Source organism: Cervus canadensis, chromosome 19 (genome assembly GCF_019320065.1).
Source record: "Cervus canadensis isolate Bull #8, Minnesota chromosome 19, ASM1932006v1, whole genome shotgun sequence".
In the NCBI taxonomy this organism is placed as follows: Eukaryota; Metazoa; Chordata; class Mammalia; order Artiodactyla; family Cervidae; genus Cervus; species Cervus canadensis.
In genome coordinates this window covers 52318072-52335152 of record NC_057404.1, presented here as the reverse complement: position 1 = coordinate 52335152, position 17081 = coordinate 52318072, and the positions used below count along the sequence as shown (strand labels likewise).

Sequence of the window (17081 nt, the reverse complement as noted above, 5' to 3'; positions counted from 1 at the left end):
GAGTGAACATCTGCATATTTGTACCTTATATTTTTACATAGAAAATTTTTTTTATTCTGCAACATTTCTTAATTTACTTTTTTCAAATAAGAGGATAACTGCTTTATAACATGTGTTGGTTTCTACCATACAACCATGCGAATCAGTCATGACTACATATATACATATATTTCCCATCCTTCCCGAGCCTCCCTCACCCCCACCCCCATCCCACCCATCCCGGCCATCACAGAGCCCCAGGCTGAACCCCGCGTGCAATGCAGCAGCTTCCCACGAGCTCTCTGTTTTACACGTGCGTGCGTGCTAAGTTGCCTCAGTCATGCTGGCCTCTTCACGACCCTGTGGACTATAGCCCACCAGGTTCCTCTGTCCGTAGGATTTTCCAGGCAAGAATACTAGAATGGATTGTCATGCCCTCCCCCAGGGGATCTTCCCAACCAGGGATCTAACTGTGTCTCTTGTGTCTCCAGCATTGGCAGGCAGGTTCTTTACTACCAGCGCCAACTGGGAAGCCCTCAATTAACCTTTTCAATTTGTCCCACCCTCTCCTCCTCCCACTGTGTCTATGAATCTGTTCTCTACATCTGCGTCTCTAACATGTATCTAATATTCTTTTTAAAAAAATCCTTAGAGCAGTATTTTTACCTTATAATTCATTCCAACTATTTTTCCCAAAATATTTGGAAAAAAGCTTGCTTTCAGTCTATACTTTTTGAGCTCTCATGAAAACACAAAGGGAAAAAAATGTCGTTTAACAACAACAACAAAATAATAGATTAGGAACACCTGCTTTCTGTAGATAAAGCCAGTTCACGAAATGATACTCTGGGGATGTTGAAGAGATACTTCACTACTGGAGAATAAATGTGGTTAGTAATTTCCAGCGTTCATCTGATAACACAAAATAGGGGAACAAATGCAGCAGTCATCATGCACCACATCCAATTCTCTAATGACCTGTATTCTATTCATCTGATATTTAAAGTCCTAAATATCTTCAAACTATATCCCAAATCTGAACCACTTCCCTCTTACATGACCACCAACTCCGATACACTTATTTCTCAATGAGCATAGTTCTTTCTTCTAAATGTCTTCTTCTTCCATACATGTCTTCCTTGATGCAGTTAATTCTTCGTACAATAACCAGATTTTAAGATGTGATGAACATGATATCTCTGCTTGATCAAAATTCCCCAGTGGCTTCTCAGTACTGTCATCCTCCTGCACCGTTAGTTCATTGCTTACTATCTGTTTCACCCACTTGAATATGTACTCGTAAAGAAAGGACTTTGTTTTGTTCAAAAGCCAAATCTCTAGTATGTATGACAGCTGGAATATATTAGCTACTCAAATATTTCTTAATATATAAATACAATAACATATTTCACTTATTTAAGAGTCCTTCTCAAAATTAAATTACAGACAAATTCCTTATAAAAATATACTGTGAAAGGTGGATAATGTCAATCATAGAACTTTAAAGAATATCATTTACATAAAGATATTTTGAATGTTGCCTTCTTTTGTTGGGAAACGAGAACTGGACAGAAAATGTTGCCATTAATATATTTTTGTTTTTGTCAGTCTCCTTTATGAATACCTCACTAGCTTTCCTTTATTTACTGAGAAGTGGAGTTGGTAGACTAGTAGGTGTTTATCAGATGATGTCAAGACTGTTTTGTTAAGAATCTGAATTGTAATTAGACTTTAAATAGAATTGAGCTTGAGGATGTGACAACATCTCACAGGAGCTTTCCATTTTCAAAACCCTTAAGTTTTGTCAGAGGAGGGAGAGACCTGCTAAAAGATGATTTGTCTACCAACACAGGAAATATCCACCTTAAAATAGTAATACCATGAATTCTGATACACTTAAGTTATAAACAAATCTATGTAGATAATGACATGTGTATTTCACACTTATTTAAAAAAAACAAAACACAGATATATCTTTTCCTTGCTGGCATTATATTGAGAAGATTCTACTACATATGAATTTAAACAATAAAGGAGATTTAATGCCTCAAATGTATATAACTTGACACATGACTTGATACTTAGCTTTTGGAAATGATTTTTTGACATGCATTTAAAAATGTATGTATCTGAATGTGTATTTGCAAAATATTAACCTATGTAGTATATGAAAGCTTTCCAAACATTTATGGAATTGATCATGCAAATTTTAACTAATCTAGATTTATTCAGATGTGGTAAAATAACATGAAAATAAAATACAGAAATGCTTTCACCCAGAGACTATTTACTTATTTGCATAATTTTTAAAGGGGCACATTATATTAGCAAGACCTAGGAGACTGCTTTGAAGATAGAAGTGGTTTGATAAATGCTTGCTGAAGTACAGTTACTTATAAAGTTTTTGGTATTTCCTTAAATCTATTTGCTGGCTACAGATAGATGTGTTTATTTACAAATAATTTTTTCTCATTTCACCTGTTCAAATAAGCTAACTACTGAATTTATGCTATTACAATGAATGAATGAAAGACTAACTCTAGGTTCAATTCTATTATCAGCAGTAATCTTTTATTGCTTGTTTTCTAAGCCATCAAGGGAATGTCCTTGAATTTTTTAATTTGACATTTCTGTCCTTTTATCCAAAAATGTCAATATTCTGAAATAATGATGCTTTTTAAAAGTTAAGCAAATAAGCTGTCATGCACTACCTTAAAAGAGTAGACCCTAATAATAAATAATAAATTTGCTAATAAATGTAGTGGGTTTATTAATCTATTAGCTAAACTATGTATTCTAAAATAGATATCCTTATTCAGAAAGACAGTGAGAGTCTTTTTTCTTGGGCTCTAGAATCACTGCAGGTGTGACTGCAGCCATGAAATTAAAAGATGCTTACTCCTTGGAGGGAAAGCTACGACCAACCTAGATAGCACATTAAAAAGTATAGACATCACTTTGCTGACAAAGGTCCATATAGTCAAACTATGGTTTTTTCAGTAGTCATGTGTAGATGTGAGAACTGGGTCATAAAGAAGGCTGAGTGCTGAAGAATGGATGCTTTTGAACTGTGGAGTTGGAGAAGACTCTTGAGAGTCTCTTGGACTGCAAGGAGATCCAACCAGTCCATCCTGAAGGAGATCAGTCCTGGGTGTTCATTGGAAGGACTGATGTTGAAGCTGAAACTCCAATACTTTGGCCACCTGATGCGAAGAGCTGACTCATTTGAAAAGACCCTGATGCTGGGAAAGATTGAGGGCAGGAGGAGAAGGGGATGACAGAGGATGAGATAGTTGGATGGCATTACCCACTTGGTGGACATTAATTTGTGCAAGCTCCAGGAGCTGGCAATCGACAGGGAAGCCTGACGTGCTGCAGTCCATGGGGCCACGAAGAGTCGGATATGACTGAGTGACTGAACTGACTATTCAAAAAGAAAACAAATATATTTACTGTGGGACATAAAAAATATGTGTGTGTATATATATTTCACATGCCACCTAATCTACATGTTATACAATTTTTTGGTAGTGAATAAAGTCAATGATTTATCTTTGTTCAAATCATTCACAGCATATCAATCTGCTGAATCATTACTACACACAACTATTTTCACCTTTAAAATCTTACTTTGCCCCAGTGGTTACTTCAGTTGAGAAGATTAGTTCTTTTTAAATTAATAACAGAAAGTCAATAAAAATTTAAAATGTATAATTTGTAGTTTTCAAGTACAGTCTTAATGAAATAACTCTAGAAATAGGAGAAGCTTGATACTGGAAAGACATACTGATTTTCACTGGAAGTTTATTTATATTTTGAATAGAGAACAACTGAGTGAAATCACAGGGAAGATGAGGAGAGACTATACCTTTCTAAGAAAAAGTGGATAAAAACCTGCAGACAACTTGATGCTCTTAGTAATGTATCCCTTGCTCCTGTGGGACATGAATGATGGAAATTGACAAGGAAGTTATTTTTTTGTTTGTTTTTTATTTTGAATGAAATGTCTGCAGAGACAAAAATGATTGTTTCCAGGAAATTTTTAGGAAAATTATTATAGGACCAACATGTCTGCCAAAGCTGTGGCAGAAATCTCTGAAGCCTGTCTCCAAGACAGAGTCACCAAGTTCAGATGTTTCCAAGGTGCATCCATGAAAGAATGGGGAGTTATATAAAAATGAGAATAGAAAGTACACCTTCTGTGTTCAAGAAACACTTGGAAATTGTTACAATTTTTAATGAAAGAATGATATGATATAATATGGCTAATAAGTGAATACCTTGCAAGTGGTCAAGCAGATGGCCAGAGTGAACATTGCCATTTTAGGAATTAATGAACTAAAATGGTTCGAAATGGCAAATTTAATTCAAATGACCATTATATTTACTACTGTGGGCAAGAATCCCTTAGAAGAAATGGAGTAGCCCCCATAGTCATCAAGAGTCTGAAATGCAGTACATGGGTGCAGTCTCAAAGATGATAGAGTGATTTCAGTTCGTTTCCAAGGCAATACATTCAAAATTTCAGTAATCTTGCAGCAAGATGGAGAAGCTCTACACCTTTCAGCAAAAACAAGAACTGGGGCTGATTGTGGCTCAGATCATGAGCTCCTTATTGCAAAATTCAAACTTAAATTGAAGAAAGAATGGCCACTAGGCCATTCAGATATGACCTAAATCAAGTCCCTTGTGATTATACAGTGAAAGTGATTAATAGATTCAAGGGATTAGATCTGGTAGACAGAGTGTCTGAAAAACTATGAACAAAGGTTTGTAACATTGTACAGAAGGTGGTAACCAACCCATCCTCAAGAAAAAGAAGGGAAATGCCAAAGAGTCTTCAAACTACCATACAGTTGTGATGGAATCATTTCTAAAATATGATGCATGCTAGTAAGGTTATGCTCAAAATCCTTCAAGCTAGGCTTCAGTAGTATGTGAACTGAGAACTTCCAGATATACAAGCTGAATCTAGAAAAGGCAGAAGAACCAGAGATCATATTGCCAACATTTGTTGGATCATAGAAAAAGCAAGAGAATTCCAGAAAAAATCTGCTTCTTTGACTACACTAAAGTCTTTGACTGTGTGGATCACAACAACCTGTGAAAAATTCTTAGAGATGGGAATACCAGATCACCTTACCTGTCTTCTGAAAAACCTGTAGGCAGATCAAGAAGCAACAGTTAGAATTGGACATGGAACAATGGACTGATTCCAAATTGGGGAAGGAGTACGTCAAGGCTGTGTACTGTCACTCTGCTTATTAACCTCTATTCAGAGTGAAATGAAGTGAAAGTCGCTCAGTCATGTCTGACTCTTTGCAGCCCCATGGACTGCCCATGGAATTCTCTAGGCCAGAATACTGGAGTGGGTAGCCTTTTCCTTCTCCAGGGGATCTTCCAAACCCAGGGATCAAACCCAGGTCTCCTGCATTGCAGGCAGATTCTTTACCAGCTGAGCCACAAGGGAAGCCCAAGAACACTGGAGTGGGTAGCCTATCCCTTCTCCAGCGATCTTCCTGACCCAGGAATCGAACCAGGGTCTCCCACATTGCAGGCAGACCCTTTACCAATTGAGCTATCAGGGAAGCCCTTCTATTCACAGCATACCATGCCAAATGCAAGGCTGGGTGAATCACAAGCTGGAATCAAGATTGCCAGGAGAAATATCACCAATGTCAGATATGCAAAAGATACCACTCTAATGACAGAATGTGAAGAAGAACTAAAGGGCTTCTTGGTGAGGTTGAGAGAGGTTAGTGAGAAAGCTGACTTGAAACTCAACATTCAAAAAAATTAAGATCATGACATTGGTCCTACCACTTCCTGGCAAATAGATGGGGAAAAACTGGACTCAGTGACAGATTTTATTTTCTTGGGCTCCAAAATCACAATGGGTGGTGACTGCTGCCATGAATTTAAAAGGTGCTTGCTCCTTGGAAGGAAAGCTATGACAAACCCAGACAGTGTATTAAAAATCACAGCCATTACTTACCAAAAAAAGTCCTCATAGTCAAAGCTATGGTTTTTCTAGTAGTCATGTACAAATGTGAGCGTTGGACCACAAAGAAGACTGAGAATTGAAGAACTGATGCTTTTGAACTGTGGTGCTAGAGAAGCCTCTTGAGGGGACAGCAAGGAGATCAAACGAGTCAGTCTTAAAGGATATCAACATTGAATATTCATTGGAAGGACTGATGCTGAAGCTCCAATATTCTGGCCACCTAGTGTCAAGAGCCTACTCATTGGAAAAGACCCTGATGCTGGAAAAGATTGAAGTCAGGAGGAGAAAGGGGTGACAGAAGATGAGATGTTTAGATGGCATCACCAACTCAATGCACATGAGTTTGAGCAAACTTCGAGAGATAGTGAAGGACAGAGGAGCCTGGTGTACTGCAGTCCATGGGTCGCAAAGAGTTGCACACAACATAGTGACTGAACAACAAAAGTGAATACCTTGGCGTTGAAGAAATTTCCAATTGCATGTGAGAAGAGAATATTTCTGGAAATGAAATTAGGTAAGTCAGTGACAATACCAGCCAACAATTACTGAATATCTGTATTGTGCCAAGAACTGTTATAAGCCCTCAAACTTGCACTGAATGACGAGAAATTAAAGAATTCGAAATGGAGATTGTGAACAAAGACAGAGCGTGATTCCTAAGGAAGAATGCCAGTATCTGACCTTGATTAAGACAACTGCTTTAGAGACTTTCATTTTTAAGGCCTAAAATATAAAATGAGAATTTTGATCTTGAAATAAAACATAATTTTGGTAATGAAAACAAATTAATCGTTGATTTTAGCCATTTTTTATCAAGATGCTCCAAGAAGTAACATCATATTTATCAAAAGGGTAATTGTTATTTCTAAGTATATTTCCACAGTTTCATAATACTAAGAAATTGATTTTGTTCTGAGGCTCTTATGGGATAACAAGTCCTGAAGTAAAGGAAAAGAACTCTTCTTCTACAGAATGCATGCAGATAGTTAATGCAATTATATAACTGAGTACATGTGCAGAACACATTTCTTATAAAATCACAGCTATTTATTATATTTTGCAACTTGCTTTGGATACTAAATAGGAAACTATGTTTGATCAGGCTATCATGACCCCAGGAAACACCTCTACCTCCAAAGTATTAACCACCTGTCTAATGTTTTTTCCTAAGACTGTAGCTTAAAATTAGGCAGGTAGGAGTGTGCATTGCTGGCAAATAGTTTGGGGGGAAAGCTAAGATAAGTCAGGTACAAAATGTTTCCTACTATAGTCTTTAGCATGTTAATGTGAATTGAGAACTTCCCAAGAGATATAGCTTCCCAGGTGGTGCTTGTGGTAAAGAAACCCACTTGCCAATGCAGGTAGATGTGGCTTCAATCTCTGGGTTGGGAAGATTTCCCTTGAGGAGGGCACAGCAACCCTCTCCAGTATTCTTCCCTGGAGAATCCCATGGATAGAGGAGCCTGGTGGACTACAGCCCATAGGGTCTCAAACAGTTGGACTTGACTGAAGCAACTTAGCATGCAAGAGATATATAATAGAGTGTTTCCCAAACATTTTGAATGTGGAATTACCTTTCATGGAATTATTAAATTTTACAGACCTAGTGACACACAGCTCACTGTTTGGAAATGTGTAATCAGGAACACTTGTTTCAGTGCAGACATAGCAGGACAAAGCATTTCTATCAGATAGGCTCTCCAACACAGAAGTCAGGATTATGCAGGGTGATTCAGATTACATATTAAAATTTCAAACTAACACAGAGAGAATTGGGGTCCAGTTTTGAATCTCTGGAAATATTCTGAGTTCTAAACGACTTTGGTCCCATCCTCACCTAAAAAATTGTCTGACATTGTTTTATTGTTTATGTGTATGTTTCTCTCAGCTCTCTGATTCCTTAGATTCCTGAAGCTGTCTTTCAGTCATTGGGCTTACAATGACCAGTTTCATTCTACATCCCCAAAGTAGTCCTAATATAAAATAGTTCTGTCTCACTATTCTTTTATCATTTACTTAAACACTTCAGCCTAGTGCAAATGAGACAATTATTCTTGTCATTACTCTATAAAATCCTTTGAAATAATCATACTACATGAATCATGTATTCTGTTATACATATATCTTTGTACAACTCAAAAAATTCTTATAGGCCATTATGGAGACTTAGGACCAAAGCATATGGAAAAAATTAAATAATATAATTGAAGGGGAGACTTAAAAGAACTAATAAAGGAAATACCCAGAAGTTCAAGAGATAATATCTTATGGGTCTTACGAGTGCATATTTGATTTGAATTTATTTATTTGATTCAAAATCCCAATCAATTACGTAGAACATGAAAGATATGAAACAGAAACACAGAGAATAGAGCATCCTCATGGTCTAAGATGACCTTTGTGGACTGAACCCGAGGATAGTGTTGAAGAGAAACTGGGGCAGTATTTCACCAACTTTATTAAATTTTTCTGATTCCAGGGAGACAACCAGAGGACTAATAAAAAAGCAGAAGCAGAAATTTATTTCATATACTTTCAGATTGGACTGAAGTCGGTGCCTTAGAATCCTGTGGACACAGATATACCAGATACCAATGACATTCCCCCGATGATCAAAGTATAGGGCACAAGAGAAATTCAACCACAGTCACTGGAAAGGGAGTGAAAGACACATGGAGTGCTTTGCTGATACAATCAAATAAAGTCTACAATACTCTAAATGCACTTCAAGTTTAATGATTTATATCACCTTCATTGTGTTCTTTGATAATCAAACAGAAAATGCAAACTCTCCACATACATGACATGAATTAATATTATTTTACAAGGTCAAACCAGTTTTCAAATTTTTCCTTCCCTTTGCCTGTATCTTTTAATCAGTATCAATGTTTAACCTTCTGGTATCCAAAAAGCATTCCTGGTATGTTGAGACCACTCCCCTACTAATACATACACGTCCTTTGCATATTGGTACCTATATGCTATGTGTATTTGAAAGTAATGATGACATAGGACTTTAAACTTTAAACTCTGTTTTTCATACTAGGGATGGTTGGGGAAGAAATATGTAGTGTAGCCATGGAATTATTGATTTTTCCCTCAAAACTTTTCTCAAATTTTCCCTCACCTCACTGAATGTCAGAAAGCTGAATCATTAATGAAATCACTCCACTTTACTTCCCACATCAGCTTATCAATATTTATACTTTTACTTCTTTCCATCCCCAGTACCACCAGTAGAAGTCATGCCTTTATTCTCTGTTACTTGAACTACTGCAAAGCCTTCTGAATGATTTCCCTATTTTCTTTACAGTTTTCCTATGATTTCTTCACAGCCAAGAGCCAGGGGAACCAATTTAAACTGTAAATCATATGCTAGGTGAGGTGAATTAGAGTGTGTATTAATAAATAACAATAATTAATTAATAAATGATAAAAATATAGGTCCTCTATTGTAGTTTCAACAATAGCATATACTATATTAGCATCTTATAATAATATAACAATAGCACATAATATGTAATATTTAAAAAACTAAGATTATGGCATCTGGTCCCATCAATTCATGGCAAATAGATGGGGAAACAATGGAAATAGTGGCAGATTTTATTTTCTTGGGCTCCAAAATCACTGCAGACAGTGACTGCCGCCGTAACATTAAAAGAAGCTTGCTCCTTGGAAGGAAAGCTATGTCCAACCTAGACAGCACATTAAAAAGTGTAGACATCATTTTGCTGACAAAGGTCCATATAGTCAAGCTGTGATTTTTCCAGTAGTCATGTGCAGATGTGAGAGCTGGGTCATAAAGAAGGCTGAGTGCTGAAGAACTGATGCTTTTGAACTATGGAGTTGGAGAAACCTCTTGAGAGTCCCTTGGACTGAAAGGAGATCAAGCTTGTCAATCCTAAAGGAAATCAGTCCTGAATATTCACTGGAAGGACTGATGCTGAAGCTGAAACTCCCAATACTTTGGCCACCTCATGCAAAGAACTGATTTATTGGAAAAGACTCTGATGCTGGGAAAGATTGAGGGCAAGAGAAGAAAGGGATGACAGAGGATGAGATGGTTGGATGGCATCACCCACTCAGTGGACATTAGTTTGAGAAAACTCTGGGAGATAGTGAAGGACAGGGAAGCCTGACATGCTGCATGCAGTTCATGGGGTTGAAAAGAGTGGGGCATGACTTAGCTACTGAACAACAATAATAATTGTTTTAACATTAACAATAAAAAATTCAATTAAATAATTATTTGATTGATGTACCATGTGTTTGTGTGTCTAAAAAGAGTGATAACAATATACAAAGTAGTTTTGTCTGTCAGACACTTTCTGTCTCCACAACCTGAGGTAGCTTATTTAGGCTCTTTGCAACTTCTTTCCCCACTTGTAAAATAGGGCTATTAAAGGGATCATGGAGAGACTTGAAGAGATATTTCAAGTGGAGTGCTTCTAATAGTGCCTGACAGTACCTTACACTTAGTAAGTGCTCAATTATGCTAGATAGTATTGTCACCATTCTCCACTGTGTCCTTAGTATCTAGAAGAATGCCTAAAACAAGAATCAGGGGTCCAATATCAATACTGTTTGAATGGACACATGAGTGAAAAACAGCACAAGGAGGTAGAAAGCCAGAGCTCCAGATTCCTGGCTTCCTGGAGACTTAAGTAAAAGAAGCTAGATAGCAGTGGAACACTTAGATGGTGGGCAGAGAGCAAGAGGATAACTGCTCTGAAACAGTATGGTGTTTTTCTACCTGGCCAGTTGTGCTTCAAATTGATTCTGACCTCAGCAGAAGGACCCCCAAGTCCCAAACCTTTCTCCCCATAAGAAACCCCCACATCTCTTCACTATCATCAGAAGACTGCATTCATTCTTCCTTGATTAACTCACCCATTCCACAATCAGAGCTAATCTGCCCCACATAAAATTATTTAGAAGATTCAGCACAGTGGTATAATATTTTGTCACAACTTAAATTATGTCAGACAGTTTCCTCTTTGACTAGCAGTAGGGTTTATCAGGAAAAGGAAGAGAATAGATTTCTGAAGGAATGGAGATTTTTCTTAAGGGGAAAAGAGATGAGCAAGAACAGAGGCACAAACCATCAATGACAAACTTCAAAAGCTTCATATTTTAACCCCGGGTCAGACCTATCCGTCTTCATTTGTACGTTGACAAATCGTCTCTGCACAAAAGTTCATGAAATTCTGAGTCTGTTTCAACCTGGGTGGCCACACAGACTTACTCTAGTGAGACCTGAAGTTAAAGTCAGATCAAATGTTTAGGCAAACATGCTCAATTTTGGCACTCTTGCTTTGTTACCTGATTGGATCATTTAAACTTTCCATGAAGCATTTTTTTCCCTACTTGGAAAATAGATGTAACCTCTTCTGATTCCCACATCAAGAGCTTCTAAGGATAAATGTGCTTGGTTGTTCAGTTGTGTCCGGCTTTGTGACCCCCTGGTCTGTAGCCCACCAGGCTCCTCTGTCCATGGAATACAAGCAAGAATACTGGAGTAGGTGCCATTTCCTACTCCAGGGGATCTTCCCAGCCCAGGAACTGAACCCATGTCTCTTGCATCTCCTGCAAGCTGATTCTTTACCACTGTGACATCTGGGAAGCCCTGGAAGGATAAATAGGATACCATCTTGAATTATTGAATGTAATAAAAGACTGTCCAAGGAAGACAAAAACTATCACCCTTTGGTGTTTGATTTGAAATTCTGGAAGTGTAAGCCTTTACCAAAGTACGGATATAGTCATGGCTTGTTAATTATGCACACATAGGGAAAGGGTTAGGCTGATGGTAAACAATCTGAATGTCAGGATGGCTTAAAATGTATGCAGTATACCTTGAAATTAATACAAACAGTACACTAGCAATATTTCCTGAAGTTCCTTGATGGCTATAATCTCCAGTTTGAAGTTATAAGAATCACCATCATAAATACAGATTCCTAGGCTCCATCCTATTCTCCAATTCAGAATACCCAGAAAATGGACTTGGAAAGAGCATCTTGGTGATTCATTTCATTTCTTATGGGTAAGCTGGAAACAACTGCTTGAGCTTCCTTAAGAACCAGCAGGGGTCTATAATGAAATGCATGTCCTTGAGTCCCATCATAGACAGATTAAATCAATAATTCTTCAAGTGGGTGCACAGAATTGACAATTTTAGCAGTCTCCTCTAGAAAATATTATGTGTGATGAAGTTTGAAAAACATTGCTCTCTTCAGTATTTTGCAGTAAGACAAAGTTGTACTTGCTTTATTAAACACTGAGGAACTCTTTAGAAGAATATTAAATGAATGCAAGTATGTTTATTAAAATAATGAATTTTTGCTTTTACTTAAATAAGTTATATATTTATTTTCTTTAGTATCCAAATGACTTAGTGAGTCCTTCATGGATAATGCAAGGAAAACCTTTAAAGCAATTTATATATATTTTTATGACTTATAAACTATTAAATAAAATAAAGTTTATTATCCAAATGTTTAATATATTTTATTTTGCATATATTTTTAAAAGTTAATCAAATTTGCCCACAAAGTATTTTGATAAAATTAATATATATAAATCTACATATTATTTCCTATACTTTATTATTTGATTTTTATTTCAAATTGAGACATATTATTTCTAGCCCATTAACAAGTTTTTCTAAAATAAGGTGGTTTTTTTTTGCTTTACTCTATTTTATTTATTCATAATTTTATATTTTTATTTTTCCTGTTTGATATTTCCTGACATTTTACATTTTTTCTGTATTTTAATCCTTTATTTTTCTACATTTTTTCTTTAATTTTCATGATTCAATGCTTTTTTATTTTACATTTATTTCTGACTTTTTTTAAGTTATATCTATTTTATGCATATTAATTTATTTGTTCTTTTTTTTTTTTTTTACCATTGAAAGACATGGAACCATTCTTTCCTTGAATTTTTAAACTCAAAGAACATTTAGTTACAATGAAGTAGGAAATTTTGAGTCTTTTAGGATTTTCTTCTTTTTATTCATTTGTTTTGTTTTTGCTTATAGAAATTGTTATTTTACTCCAAATTAATCAAGATTACATAGTGGGAGGTTGTAACTAGACAACTCTAATTCTTTTAAAAATGGAAAGGTCTGTCAGATTCTTCATATAGCTAATTAGCTCCAGTGGAAGAAAACCCATCTGCTCTTGCCTGTGAGAGCCTGTCTTACTACACAATTTACAATTTAAGATTATAAGCCATCCATGTTATAAATGTGTTGGTGAAATACAGAATCCTATCTATATCATGTAATGGTATGGCCTGTGAGCCATTTTTATCATTTTACCATCAGAAAAAAATGTTAGCAATAAAAATAAATGAAACTAGCTCAGTAGGTTGCTGTATTTAATATGGCTTTTTATTACATTTTAAATGTCTTCCACATATATGAAAATATATTTAGCAACATGGCATATGTAAAATGAGCAGTAAAGGAAAATGATGCAAGTCTTAAGAAAAACAATTTAGGATGTTGCTTTGGGAGATGAGAAAAGGAAAAGCCTTAAGGCATCAGGGAAGACTTCATACAAATAGGTGATGTTTGGGCCAAGCTTTACAAATGGGGAAGGCTGAAAAGTGGGATGAGGAACAGCTAGACACTTTTCAGGACCACAGAACAAACAAACAAACAAACAAAAAAAAAAACAGAAAAGACATGGAAAAATGTAGAAGATGAGGAATAATACAGAGGACAGCATGATTTACAGGTGGCTTAACCATGGAGACACCACCGATACCTACCATGTGGTAAGAGATTGCCATATTAAGTAGTCATCAACAGCATTTTTCAAGATTTTATGATGTACCAGGCACTTAGCTAAGCACTTTGTATGCCTTATACAATGTAATCTTCACAATAATTGTGTGAAACAAGTGTTAAGCAGGATCCCATTTCACAGATAAGGGAAAAGATAATAAGAAGTGAAATGACCAACAAAGCTGAGTCCCTAACTGAATGGCTTCCCTGACCGCAAGGGTGAAGTGCATTGCTGTCTTTGGGATGTTGGCATGACGGCACAGTGTGGAATAGAGGAAGGTGGGAACACCGTTAGCAGCCTGTAGTGTTTTAAAGCCAAGAAAAAGACATATAGGTCTGCCTAAAGTTGGCGGCACACTGACTGGGAAAGAATAGATCATTTGAACTTTTTTAGATGGCCCCTAAGAAAGCATCAAGTGGGCCCACTTCCTCAGTCTAAATTAAATGTCTTACTGCATCTATCACAACATGCTCTAGATATCTTTTGGAGCTCTTATGATTTGTAATTTTGCATTTGAGGGATCCTTTATTTAATAGAGGATCTTGCTCTCCCTCTCAGTAAAGCCCAAGGTTACAGAGGCTATGTTTACCAAACCCCACACTTTATCCGTCTAGAATAAATATTTACTGAATTTAAGAATGGTTGGTGGATTAATAAATGTGGAATAAAGAATGATTTCAAGAACAGAGGTGGAGTGGATGGGGATGGAGTGGTGAGAATAGGGGAAGGAAGAACTTAATAAACTTAAATTTTGAAAAAAACCCAAAACTATTTCAAGGTATGGAAGCTCAGGGATTGTGCATTGAATCAAACAAGAAACACAGAAAAAAAAAATTCCTAATAAAAAAAGATGCATGATTTAAAAAAAAATTTTTAAACTATATTCCAGAATATATACCAATAAGCTCAATTGTTTATTTTTAATTCTACTCTTTTTTTTCATATATAAATTGCATTTGGGGGGAACTTTTAAAATCTAGTTACACTAGTATGTCTTTTTTTTTTTTTCCTTTTTCTATTTAGCTGGTGATATTTAAATAAGATTAGCCAGGATTATACCCAATCTAACTGTAATCTTGGATAACCAGGAACCATACAGCTTATCAACCTTGTAATTCTCTTTTTTCTTTACAAATTTGCAGGAAAGCTCTCTTAACTCTGGGGGGAATAAAAAGTAAAGTTCACTCATGCTCAAAAGAAATTGTCTAAACCTCTGGTCTTTTTCACCTTAAAAGATGGATAGGAGTAACCAAAAAACAGTCTTAGTAATATCTCTAGTTGGAAAGAGTTTCTCACTTCCATCAGAACAAATAAACTCCCTTTTAAAAATTCATTAAAAAAATTGAAAAAGCATTCTGAATAAATAATCAAATTACAATGCCCAAGAATATGAAATTTTGAATTATACTACATATGTCAACATAGAAATAATAGCAGTAGAATGCTTGGCATTAAATTTAAAGGACTAAGTCTGACTCAGAGATTACTGTCCAGCTGTTCTTATCCTGTCTACAAGCAAGAGATTGACCTCTCATAATTCCAGAATGAGAAGCTAGGAAACATTTTGCTGTGTTTAGAGAATATTTTTTTATGGGATTACTGATTTCCTACCTCCCCTTTCCTTGTTCATATCTCAAGGTCTGTAATTAACATACTATAAAATATAAATTGCCCTTTAATTTGTAAAATAAAAATCCAAGCTTTCAACTCAAGAAGTATGCCTTAAAAATGACAGGAGAGGTTGCACAGTTAAATATAACACTCAGTTGGAACTCAAACTGAAGTTATCTTCCTATCCCTTACCAACAAATACAGAATCTGTCTAAATCCAACAACTCTGAAAAAATTTCCCCAAGGAAAAGAAGTATGATAATCTAAAATTCAAGAAATGTCTCACATAGAAATGAAAAATGATTTCAGTGCTGTGTGGTTAGAAAATTGCCTCTCAGCAATTTATAATATGCTTAAGACTTAACTGCTTCATAATTTGGTAAACTTCAATAAAAATAATAACAAAAGTGATTATAATACCTGGAATATGAATAGCACTTAACATTAGCTATCAAAACCCCCAAAAGCAACAAAGACCACATTATTTTGTTTCATTCATGCATATGCATTTGAAAAAGAGGCATCCCAAAAGCTTCATATTTATTTTTCTAAAATCATGTTAATTTCTTATTTATTTCAGGCATTACTAGAGACTCAAAATTTACTGCGCACTCAGGTTGCAAATTTTACCTTCAACCTTGGATTTTCAGGGAAGTTTTACCACACAGGTAAGAAGGAGCTTTGTGTTCTCAGGCAGCTGCATATAAATAGGAGAGAGGATTTTTAATGTTTCAAAAGGAGGAGAAATAGAATATCCAGACTGATATGGGAAAAACTCAGGTGCATTATGAGTAGCCAAATCCAAAATCAATGAAATTTGTTTACTTTGGCAAATACTGTTAGAGTCAGGGCAAAACAGGAAGAGAAATGACTTAGTCAACTCAGTAAAAGAAACTATAACCATTGTTCTAAGTGTGTCTATGCATCCTGTGAAGCATAGAGACCATGGTGATGAAGATGATGACAATGAGATGATAACGATAATAATAACAATGGACAGTGTTTTAAAGTTGTAGGACAATCTAGGGACACACATTTTTAGTATATTATTTTTCTTTGGAAAACATCTAGTTATAAGAGAGGAATTGCTTCAAAGAAATTTAATAGATTTTAAGAGTCATCTTGCTTAATTTATTGTCCCTTCAGGATTTTCCTTAAAAATATTGCAATGATTTGGCCAACATGCATTAAAACCATCACACTCAAACTTGTATTTCTTACCACATCTATCCAATCACAGTTTCATTTCTTTTCAGTCTCAGCCTCCAAACAAATCCTCAAAGTGTGATTGTTGTTCATGGACTACTCCATGTTCTTCTGTTTTTCACCTCTTTACCCATCTTTACCTCCAGAATTTGACTCTTATTTTCTGAATAGCAGCATTATAATGGCAGGCACTAGTATGGAGAAAATTATGTGAATAAAAGTGATTGTCTTAATGGCACAAAATGGTGTCTTAGGGCTTGTATTAGGGCAATGCCTACTATCTGCTACTATTTCTGCATCTTTGGTGAAAGCTAAATGATTTGTTTAGGGCTTTGCATTGTTGTTACTTCATAGTATTGTAGTAAAAACATTTCACAGTATTCTCTATACATGTGATTTATTGACTCATTAAAAATATCCCATGCAAAGGTAGTCTTTGATTATCATAAATTCAGTTCATTTACCCAAAGAGGTTTCTT

General features: G+C 35.8%; 1 protein-coding gene across 2 annotated transcripts in view; it reads left to right on the top strand.

Annotated features, from left to right (window-relative positions):
- Positions 1 to 17081, top strand: part of LOC122422205 (bifunctional heparan sulfate N-deacetylase/N-sulfotransferase 4) — a 286857-nt gene that overhangs the window by 124611 nt on the left and 145165 nt on the right. For both annotated transcript variants that reach the window (XM_043438525.1, XM_043438526.1), the window contains one exon: positions 15977 to 16064. In XM_043438525.1, the coding sequence (XP_043294460.1) occupies positions 15977 to 16064 (88 nt within the window). The remainder of the gene's footprint in view (positions 1 to 15976; positions 16065 to 17081) is intronic.